The sequence below is a fragment of the Macadamia integrifolia genome, chromosome 1, assembly GCF_013358625.1.
Source record: "Macadamia integrifolia cultivar HAES 741 chromosome 1, SCU_Mint_v3, whole genome shotgun sequence".
Classification (NCBI taxonomy): Eukaryota; Viridiplantae; Streptophyta; class Magnoliopsida; order Proteales; family Proteaceae; genus Macadamia; species Macadamia integrifolia.
This window is the reverse complement of record NC_056557.1, coordinates 10,709,416-10,720,462: the sequence shown is the minus strand read 5'-3', so window position 1 is coordinate 10,720,462 and position 11,047 is coordinate 10,709,416. Positions and strand designations below refer to the sequence as shown.

The following is an 11,047-nucleotide window of genomic DNA, read 5'->3' as shown; positions in this document are numbered from 1 at the left end:
TTTGGGGGGGGGGTTTCGAGCTAGGGTTTCAGGGTGAGTTTTCTCGTCACTGTTTGGATGTAATATCTCTTCTACATATTGAAACATCTTCTTCTTCATCCGAGGACATAGCACACTGCCCTGGTGTGTGAACCTCATTAAATCTCTATGTTGTGCAGTCTATCATCTGCTTATTTTCATATTTTCTTGATGTTTGATCTAACATATAAATATAAAGAAAAAGAACTCTATCCGTCTAATATATAAAATGATATAACACAATTGGGTGTAAAAAGATTCAGCTATTTGCGCCTCAGTTAGGTATGAAATATTTTCATACCCACCTGTATTTTGGCGTTCCTATGCTAGACCGCCAGAATTCCCCCTCCCCACCATATGTCAGTGGTTGTCAAGTTAACTAACCTTGCAGGAGATGTTGTGGATGTCTCGAGCCAATCCTTCGAAAGTAGCCGCTGAAGAAATCTTATTTTTCAAGCTTTCCATAGCATGGCAGACCTACGCATGCATGCATGCAAATTATTATAAAACTACTAAGTACGTACATAAAGTAGTACATTACTACTAACAGTTGTCTCTGTAAATTACTTACAGGTTGGCCAGTGGGGCTGATATTGGTGGCAGTAGTGGTGGTGGTGGAGAGGTTGAGGATGTCCTGGATGAGTTCGAGAAGAGGCTGCACATCGACCACCAGGGAGGCGTGAGCGTGGGTGGTCTCCAGCAGCGTCAGCATCTTCTCATCATCAGTGTCGGTGAAGATACGGTGTTCATCTCTCATCAGCTTCATAAACTGCTCCATCTAACCTTTTCTCGCTCTCTCACTCTCTCTCGATGTATCCAACTGATAGTGTCGGTGGTCGATACTTGGATTCCAAATGTGTGCAACTAACCCCTCTTTTTATAGCGGTTACTCTTACTATTAAAGGACATTTTTTTCTACCCTCCGTACGTCTCGTGCGTCACGTGGGGTGGGGTGGGTTGGGGTGGGTTGGGGTGGGGTCAGGGAGGGACGAACGAGCCACGTGAAGGACAACTACTCTTCACGTAAGATTGGTAAGAAGACACGTGTAGGATCTTTTACTCATATTCTCAATTATTCTTTTTTAGTGAGAAAATGAACGTTTTGTGGTCGTGTGGCCTGCACCACATATGAACCAATGCGGGCGAACACAATAACAAGAGTGTTTTTTTGCGTTTCACAAGGGTGATGGAAAGCGTTATTTCATCGTCCTCACCCTCTAAACCTAATTTAAGGGATATTCCCTCACATAAGTAGGGATTGATCTGGACTAGCCATGAGATACATGTGAAAATCAACTCCGTGAGAGTTGAAGGGGTTTAATTATTATTATTTTTATAAAAATAGGGTTTAGTGTCTGTGGGTCCTACAACTTTCCTATTCTTTTTTTAAATTAATTTAGATTGAGACTCAAAGGAGTTGAACACATGACCTAACCGTGAGGTGCTGGATCATTAACATTGAGCTACCCAGTTAGACTTGTGGTGTCACCCTTCTTTTGCCCTTTTGGTGGAGTGGTATCATTCAGTTGTTACATAATCTTACATATGAAATCTTAGATATGATAAGATACGGTCAATTAGGTTGATTAAAATTTAAATAATAACTGTTGCCATTTGCCAATAATTGATATTGAAAGGTCTCAACTTTTTTCACCGGCTGAAGTTTTCTGGAAGGTTGAATTGTTTGGCCTTTGGTTTGTGTGAACACGAGACAAATAGGATGTGCGAATACTAGTGCCACAAACTTCAAGAGGACCTCCTTACCTGCCATAGTCTATAGACAAGACTTCTTTCTAAGCAGCCAACTGAGACTAAACTCTCTCGATGACACTAGCGAATAGAGATTTTTTAGATCTACCAAAGTCAGTAGGGGGGCCTACATATTTTTATGCATAGGAACAACCTGGAAATCGAAAATAGAGGAGACCGGCTTCCTCACAAGTAGAGGTGTTGCATTTGGAACAAATAGCATGCTAGAAGTCTCTGAGAAGGCTTAAGATGGTTCTACTCTCCACACTCCTAACTTCAGATAAACTAGATAATCATCAGCAAAAACTCTCCACTCTTTAACTTTAGAGAAAACTAAATAATCATCAGCAAAAAGTAGGTGGAAGGTCGAGGAACAATAGTCTTAATTCTAGATGATTGATTAGAGAAATCAACCTGAGGCAAGTAATTAGACATGACTTCATTCCTAACACAAAATGAAGAGAGAGAGACCGAGAAGACAACTCTATCTAAGACCATGATGAGGGCTTGACTTCTATATTTTCCATGGTAGGGAGTTCTGAGTTGTTTACTAGAAAAAAATGAGTGCGGAAAGTTTGAGCACATAGTCAAATTTTCACGTGATTACATATTATTTTATGTATTACTTGATCCAAATTCTTTTAAGACATTATTTTGTCATTTTATCTACGACAGAGAAAGGGTTAAGTGGTTTAGATTTAAGAAATGGCTAATTAAACTTTATTTATTAATCTCTGGGGTGTGGGATCATATCTCATGGATGGTGTAAGATGGGGTTAAAGTATATAACCTTACGGAGATGATCCAAATTCAAGCATGCTATCGCTGATACAAATCAAAGCCACCAAATCTTTCATATGATAGATATGGGCGGCAAAGGTTCTAAAACATGGAAAGGGTCATGAGATTGGTCAAGGCTGATACTATATTTGTATCAATTTGGATTAGCTTGAATTGTATTGTATCAGACAGATCTAACATTTTTTTTTTAAATTAATTTTTATTATGATTGTACCCTTGGATCATACATATGTTGAGATTGTAAAGATAAAGATTAGGGATCAATCAAAGTTGATACCAATCTGATTTGACCGATAATGACTGATCTTTTTATAAAGTAAGATATCATTTATTTCCAACTGAGAATTAATTTATGGAATCTTTTTATTGGTTAAATTGTTTTTCTACTGATAATCGTTCCGAAAGTGGATTAGCAATCGAATAGAAGTTTTTGTATTCTCTCAATTTTTTTCATAATTAATGATATTCATTTGTTGACGTTTAGAAATATATATATATATATATATATATTATTTTTTACCTCACTTAATTATTACTTCCAGACCTCATTTCTTCTTCGCGTCTGCACAGGTCAAACAATTGGCTGTCTTGATATAGAAGGGAATGGTATTGCTATCTTCATCTCTACACTGAAAGTAAATCATGGATTTTCTCTACCAGTTCTTAGCCATAGTTGTTGGGCTATTAGCTCTATTCCTCTTCAACCATCTATGGATCATCAAGAACAAGGCAGTGGAGTCACCGGAGCCACCGGAGCCACCCAGAGCATGGCCCTTAATCGGCCACCTCCTTCAACTAGCAACTCCTCAGCCTCTCTTCCGAACACTTGCAGCCATGGCTGAGAAGCATGGACCTACCTTCATCGTCCGATTTGGTGTTCATAGAACACTGATCATCAGTAGCTGTGAATTGGCCAAGGAGTGTTTCACTACCAACGATAAGGCCCTCGCAAGCCGTCCAAGAAGTGCTTCTGGTAAGTACTTGACCTATGATCACGCAATGTTTGGGTTCGCACCCTACGGAACTTACTGGCGTGAGATACGCAAGTTGGTGATGCTACAGCTACTCTCCAACCACCGGCTTGAATCACTAAAACACATCAGATATGCAGAGATTGGGAATTTTATGAAGGACTTACATGGGCTTTGGGTGAAGAACAATGGGAATCAAATTAAGGTTGAATTGAATCGATTCTTTCGTGATCTGACCATGAATGTGGTTCTCAAGATGGTTGTTGGGAAACGTTATTTTAGTGTGGTTGAAGTGGGAGAAGAGAATACTGAAGAGGTGAAGAGGATCCAGAAGACTATAATTGAGTTCTTTAAATTCACTGTGGTCTCAGCTGCTTCAGATGCTATTCCTTTTCTTGGATGGTTTGATTTGAAAGGTGTGGAAAGGGACATGAAGAGGACTGCCAAGGAGATGGATCTGATTGCTGAGAGCTGGCTGAAAGAGCATCAACAGAAGAGAGAATGTGGAGAGGAGGGTGATGGCGATGAGCAAGACTTCATGGATGTATTATTGTCAATCCTTGGAGAGGATGCTCAATTCTACGGTCACCACCGTGACACTGTTGTCAAGGCCACATCTATGGTAAGTATGACTGAAAACTGTTCTCATTAAAGTCTTTGCTTATGGTAAGAATTTGAAGAATTTGGTTCTGTCTAAGACAACAACAAATTAAGCTTTACCTCAATTTAATATGGATTGGTTGTGTCTACGATAGTCTGTCCTAATTCCAATCCAATGCTTTAGGAGATGTGTTCATCTCCGGATTGAGATCGTCTGTAGTGTTACGCGACGTGTAGTAGACATCCAACGACCTAAAAATGTCTTGAATTACGCTTGAACACATCGAGCTATGTTTTTTGATGTTCTTGATCATTGGATGTACACTACACTATAACACTACTAAAAAGGCCGATCGTTCAACCCCTGGCATGAATTCTACACGTTGAACCTTAATAAACTCTCTTTCTATCGAAAAAAAAAATTACTTATTAAATCAATATTTAAATCCCTAGTAAATCCAGCCCCATATGGATAGAGGATCCAGACTCCCACTGCCACTAGTATCATTAATGCCAACAATGGCATTGGGGCTGGAGCATCCTGCAACACAACCTTATTAAAGCATAGAGGTGGGGTTTGAAATTTAAATTTATAGTTCTTGTGTTTATTTCTTTCCACTTTTTCAAATAATTTGAAATTTTTCCTATTGTTTCCTCAGCTTCCAAACATAGTCTTAAAAGTCAAGGTTTTCTGAAACTACTAGTACACTTTATTTGGTTTTGTAAAGAAGCCCTTCTTCTTACTGACACTTCTCCTGTGAAAAAAGTCAAATCATGTTGGAATCTGCTCCTCATAAAAGGGAAAGGGGTTCATGCACAATGGAACAAAGGTAAAAAATCATTCATCAAATAAGGGGTGCACTTGATCATCATCACGACCCCTCTATTGTCCCAATCCCCATTACGTTTTCTGGGCGACTGTGCATGACTTTTAGCACTTTTTTAATTACAGTATGGCTATATTATACATGGGAAAATGAATTATATCTGGGAGCATAGCATATGATAGTGTGTCTCTCCCCTTTTCTCTGAAAAGACATCTGAATTGAGAAAATTTATTGCAATTTCATAATTTTGGCCAATCGCACTATGTAATCTTCTGGTCAAGGTCTTTACAAATAGATTGAAAAGGAAGGCGACTGATTTGGCAAATTCTAATCAGTTGGCATTCATATAAGGGAGATGCAACACTAATAACATTCTATTGTACATTTTGGAATTTATAAGGACTTTGGACCTATATATTGGGTTTTTTTTTTTTTTTTTTAATCAATAAATTTCCTCAATTCCATTAGGGTTGAAACTTAGCTGGTGGTAGGTCACTCTGGAACATACTTAATTTTCTATAAAACTTGGGTACCACATGATTCGTGTTGGAATTTTTTTTATAGTTTTAAAATTAAAGATTCATAATATTATTTTGTTTCATCAAAGTGTGTTAAAGAGGTTTGTCTCTTCCTAATAGGCACTTAAGTGACCAATAGGTGTGACTATTAGAAAGCATGTTTGAATGGTCAATGACATATCTTATGGAAGAGACAAGGCTTTTGGAAACATCTATTGAAGGTGTCTCTTCCTCTCCTATATAAAGAAAGACAATCCCTACTTCTAGAAGATTTTTTGGTTTTCTCCATTATTGTTTGGTTTTATTCTTTTGAACTATAGAGCATAGCATTTCTCTCCCAAAGGATCAAGGTCAGTATATAATCGGACAAACATCAGTGGTTGTTTTATCTTGGAGGTAAAACACAAGAATCCCCAATTGTACTATTATAAGAGTCATTTCAAACCTTAAGGAGAGTATCTCTATTTCTGATGTGACTCAACCTGTTTAGTTCATTGGTTTCAACAACCAGTGCTGATCTTTTTCAACAATTCATCGTGCTTCAACCAAAGAATGCATCTCAACAATATCAGTCTTATGATTCTCAACATTGGGTACCTTTTTCTAACAATCTGCCACATGGCTTTTGCATATGGATGTTTATATAGATTGAACACCCATATATGGAATTAGTTCCTATAATATAAACATATATACAATCTTGAATATTTTGAATTTCTTGCAAAAAGTTCTCTCTCTCTCTCTCTCTCTCTCTCTCTCTCTCATATTGAAACTAAATGATTATATATCTATTGTGCAGGCAATGATTTTAGCTGCCACAGACACCACTGCATTAACCTTGTCATGGGCTATTTCTTTGCTACTGAACAACCAACAAATGCTAAAAAAGGCTCAAGAGGAAATTGACAAGCATATCAGGAAGGATAGGATTGTGGATGAGAAAGACATTGGTAACATTACATATATCCACGCAATCATCAAGGAAACACTTCGCCTATACCCTATAGCTCCACTCTTGCTACCCCATGAAGCCATAGAAGATTGTAATGTTGGTGGGTTTAGGATCTCATCAGGGACACGAGTCATTGTGAATGCTTGGAAAATACATAGAGACCCTAACATATGGGAAAACCCTTTGGAATTCCATCCAGAAAGATTTCTAACAAGCCATGCAGATGTGGATGTCTGGGGCAAGAATTTTGAACTGATTCCCTTCGGGTCGGGTAGGAGATCGTGCCCGGGAATCTCGTTTGCCCTTCAGACCATGCATATGATGCTTGCTCGCTTGCTCCATGAGTTTGAGTTGCAAACACCATTTGGTGAACCTGTGGACATGAGTGAAGGAACTGGTCTAACCATCGCTAAGGAAATGCCATTGGAAGTCCTCCTTAGTCCTCGACTCTCCTCCCATCTTTACAAGTAGAGTCTTATTACAGAGTTTTTTTTTTCACTATGAATTAGCAAATGAAAATATATATTAGAATAAAGGGATGTAGAGTTTTATCACAGAGTGGTTAACAATTGATTCGTGAATAATTGGGGACCTAGAACCCTTTTCTTTATTCTGCGTGTTGTATGAGTTTTTCTTGTTAGTGAGCTCAACTCTAGTGATTGTATTTCCGTAGGTGGAGGTTACTCTCTAGGTTTATTATTATTATTATAATTATTATTATCATTAACACATTTGGTCATGAATAAAGCGAAGACTCCCTAGCATTGCTCCTTTTTTCTTTCTATCTGTTTCTTGAATATACCATTTCTTTTTATTTTGTTTCTATAAACATTATAATTTTATGCGTAAATGACAGTTGAGACACCCAATGTTCCCAGAAATGATATGTTGAGTATCACTGTAAGAAATTTATCATTTTGAGTACCTCAAGTTGCATAGATATTTACCAAAAAAAATATTGCATAGATATGATCGATGTTTGAGGTAAATATTGCTTGTTCTGAAAAGGATAACTTATAATAAATTTGAAGAAAGTGCAGTTTTATGACTAGCAACCTGATATTCTTGGGATTTGTTGAGAGTGCTAAGGGCGTTCAGGTTACTGATGAGAAGATGAAGGCAACTGGAGAATGGTTAGCACCTAAAATGATTATTGATGTGTGGATCTTGAATGGGGTTAGGCGAATTCTGTAGAAGACTCGTGATAAACTTTTATTTCTATTTCGATTGCGGTGTCAATCACATATGGATTCAGATGTTCCCCAACTCTCTTTTCTTTCCATTCTTTTTCAATCTCTCATATGCTGGTAGCTTTAGATGGTTGACATGCAGTCTCAGGCATGCATGTGAGAAATTGGAGAGAGTTGGAAGAGTCAGGAGTTGGAGAGAGATATAGTTTTCTTTCTGAGTGAATAAAAAATATATTAAAACGGAAAAGAAAAACTTACAAGGCAAGATACCACTAAGAGGCACTACCCCCCACTTTCAAATAATAAAAAAAAAATGATCAGAACATGAAACTAGAGAATGAAAACTAGTTCAACATAAAGGAGCAATAACGAGCTCATATTATGATCATTAGATTTTCCAATCGGATGAGTGAAGAAAGTAAGGACAAATCTAATATAATGACTCATTTACTTACATAAAGCAATGATTCGAGAGTCTTTTCGCAATGGATTTCCTCATCTATTTGCTTCAACTCAGGTGCTTCCTCTAGATTTTCAATATGTTGAATTTCTTCCTCAGAATACTTTTGACTCTAATCTTCCTTTTGAGAGTAATAATCTAAGGCTGTTGTGTGCTACTCTATAATATGAAGAAACGATTTCCTTCAATAGACTCCAAACTTCCCATTCAGGTAATTTATTCAATTCCCTATTCTCTAATGTTGTGTGCTACTCTGTAATTTATTCAATTTCCCTTTCGGCCCAATCCCTCTATTTCAATCACAGATCTCGAAAAACTTTCCATTCAAATCGCTACCAAAATATATCAAACTGGGTCAATCATCAAAATGGATCAAAAATTCCAAACAAACTTAATAAAATGTACCACTTCATGAATGGCCACATTGGACTCCTTGTGGGCAACCAAATTGCCCCTTCTCGCATTTATGTCCACCTCATTCCAAGCTAATTGAGTATCATCATGCAATCTATTATTTAATTCTCCTACTTTAATTTTCTATCCTCCACATCAGCACAATCATTCTTTCTAAGAATGCTGAGATTCCTTTCCTCCAAGGATATTAATTTCTTCTCCCACAACCGATAGGATATTCAAAAAGAGTTTTGAAAATCTCCATAACACATCAGCATTTGGATGATCGTCCACTTCATGGCCCATCTCATCAGGTTACCCTACCAATAAGGCAAAAGCATTATGATTGAAAACCTAATTCCCCTTATTTTCAGCTTGCAATTTTGACTTCGAAACTTTCCTCCTATCAATTTGATTCTGATCATAATCTCCACCAGCTGTCTTGTTGTGAACAAAGATTTGATTATCGATATCGGTCTCGGATACTACTTATTGATAAACATCAATATCTATTGGTCACTTTTGTTGTTATTTTTTTAAGAAAAAATATTGTTTTACTATTTTACCCTTAAAATGATACAAGCAATCGATCTAAATTAATCAGATATCAATCGATACTGATATTATATGATCGATATAATCAATACGATATCAATACTTGAAATCAAGGTTGAAATCAAGTGACTATTGAAATTTGAAACCTGACACCACCAATCACGGTAACCTAACCACCCCAATTTTCAAGATTACCCCTTGACTTCCATCGGTTGTCCTTTCAAGCGTCTTTGGTTGTTTTCCCAACTTAAAGAGTCCAATTGAAATTGGTTATTAAATTTAGATTAAATAAGATTTTTTCAATTTTGTATTTTTTTTCCCCCATTTTGTAGAGTCATAGTTTGGAAATTGAGAGTTTGATATGCATCGATGTAGTTAGTTTCATTCATTAATGAATTAAAAAAATAAATTGTTTCTCTTTTGAATTTTCTACTCATCAAGTAGATTCCAAACTCATAGGTTGAAAATGGTTCTCTTCTTATTGTTTACATTAAAAATTGTGTTCTAAACCAGAGAAAGGCGTAGGGAGACTGAGAACTACAAAGACAGAGAAAGTAAGGGATGATATCTACATTAATAAAAATCAAAGCTAGCTAGTGCTTGAGGCATTTCTCTGCGGTGATTCCATTTGAAGTAGCATATGTGGATCGAGTGAGTCTTTGTATTGCTTCAAAGAATCTTCGCGGGGTTTGGGTACTTTCTCCCAAATATCAAAGTGGGAAGAAGGTCAATTTAGTTCCATCAAGATCTCACCCTTCTTTGATTGCCAAAGTTGCTAGGAGTAGGAGTAGGAGTAGGACCAAGTAACTATATCATACTTGGGCTGTTTTTCTTTTGTGAAAGATGGTCCTTGACCAATTCTATCTTTCGGCTCCGTCAAGGCGTCGACAGTAGGCCACTAATTTTTCGGTGGAGTTTACCCACTTTTTCATAATTTGAAAGAGCTTTATAAAAGAGAAAAGGACATTGTCCATCTAGTGTTCCCTACACTCAGACACAACTAGATATGAAGGACTCAAATCCTCTGCAATTATAAGTGAGGATCCAACTGCTAAGAAGGCCCTGACATGCACTCTAACCGTTGGATGCTTACTGTCACTCACTGTTTCCCCGTAGAGGATTTTTATGTATGAAAAAATCCAATTACCCTATATGTTGAGTAATTTTACACCCAAATGTGTTTGAACATGGATACGCTAGACGGATAGAGTTTCCTCGCCTCAAAATAAAGAAAAAGAAAGTAAGATTGTTGGTGCCATCGAACTGTCTGCACCTTCCTCTTTGACTTCTACGCATTTGGAACTGAGTTAATGGAGGCACATGGCTCAACTCCGTGTCTGCAGACTCTGCACAGGTCTAAATGGATGATGTCTTCATCTTACCTCTCATCCTTACCTATGTAAAACCAAATCATGGATTTGCTACTCCAATTCCTAGGCTTAGTTGTTGGGCTATTGGCACTAGTTGTCTTCAACTATCCATGGGTCATCGCAAAGGGCAAGGCAGTTGACCATATTACTCCACCAGATCCACCGGCACAAATTTGGGGGAAGGGAGAAAAATAGAAATTGATAACTACAGACATAAAATAAGAGATAAATTAGGTAATAGTTAGATTTGACTGATTTGGAGGTAGTCCACTTCTTCGCTTTACTGCTGGGTGATTAACAAGTGATTCATGAATCAAGAGAAGTCTTCCTAGCATTATTGCTCATCCCTTTTTTCTTTCTACCTTGTTCAAGAAGATTCCCTTTTGTATTCGGTATGCATTCACATTATAATTTTATGGGTAAATGATAGTTGAGGTACCCAATGTTTGGAGAAATTATATGTTGGGTATTGACTTTTGAAATTGGACAGTTTTTCCTGCATCGGTGGCTAAGATGACAGCCCAACGTGACCCCCCTCTCCCCCCTTCAAATCCTATGGCTATGAGGCAATGGGGTGAACAGATTCCTATTCACCATGGCCTTAGAGAACTCTGTCCTTTGAAAATTCTCATTTTGGATTCCT

At 37.4% G+C, this 11,047-nt stretch overlaps 2 protein-coding genes across 2 annotated transcripts; one reads left to right on the top strand and one right to left on the bottom strand.

The window, feature by feature from the left end:
* Window positions 1-364: 364 nt before the first annotated feature.
* Window positions 365-851, bottom strand: LOC122076086. Its single transcript, XM_042641375.1, has 2 exons — window positions 590-851; window positions 365-495 (listed from the first exon to the last, which is right to left on the bottom strand). Exons 1-2 carry the CDS (start codon window positions 794-796, stop codon window positions 394-396), a joined length of 309 nt encoding a protein of 102 aa, XP_042497309.1. The 5' UTR covers window positions 797-851; the 3' UTR covers window positions 365-393.
* Window positions 852-3,121: 2,270 nt separating this feature from the next.
* Window positions 3,122-7,218, top strand: LOC122077292 (cytochrome P450 CYP82D47-like). The gene is made up of 2 exons (XM_042643192.1): window positions 3,122-4,161; window positions 6,284-7,218. The coding sequence occupies exons 1-2, from the start codon at window positions 3,211-3,213 to the stop codon at window positions 6,905-6,907; spliced, it is 1,575 nt and encodes a 524-aa protein (XP_042499126.1). The 5' UTR covers window positions 3,122-3,210; the 3' UTR covers window positions 6,908-7,218.
* The last annotated feature ends 3,829 nt before the right edge of the window (window positions 7,219-11,047 follow it).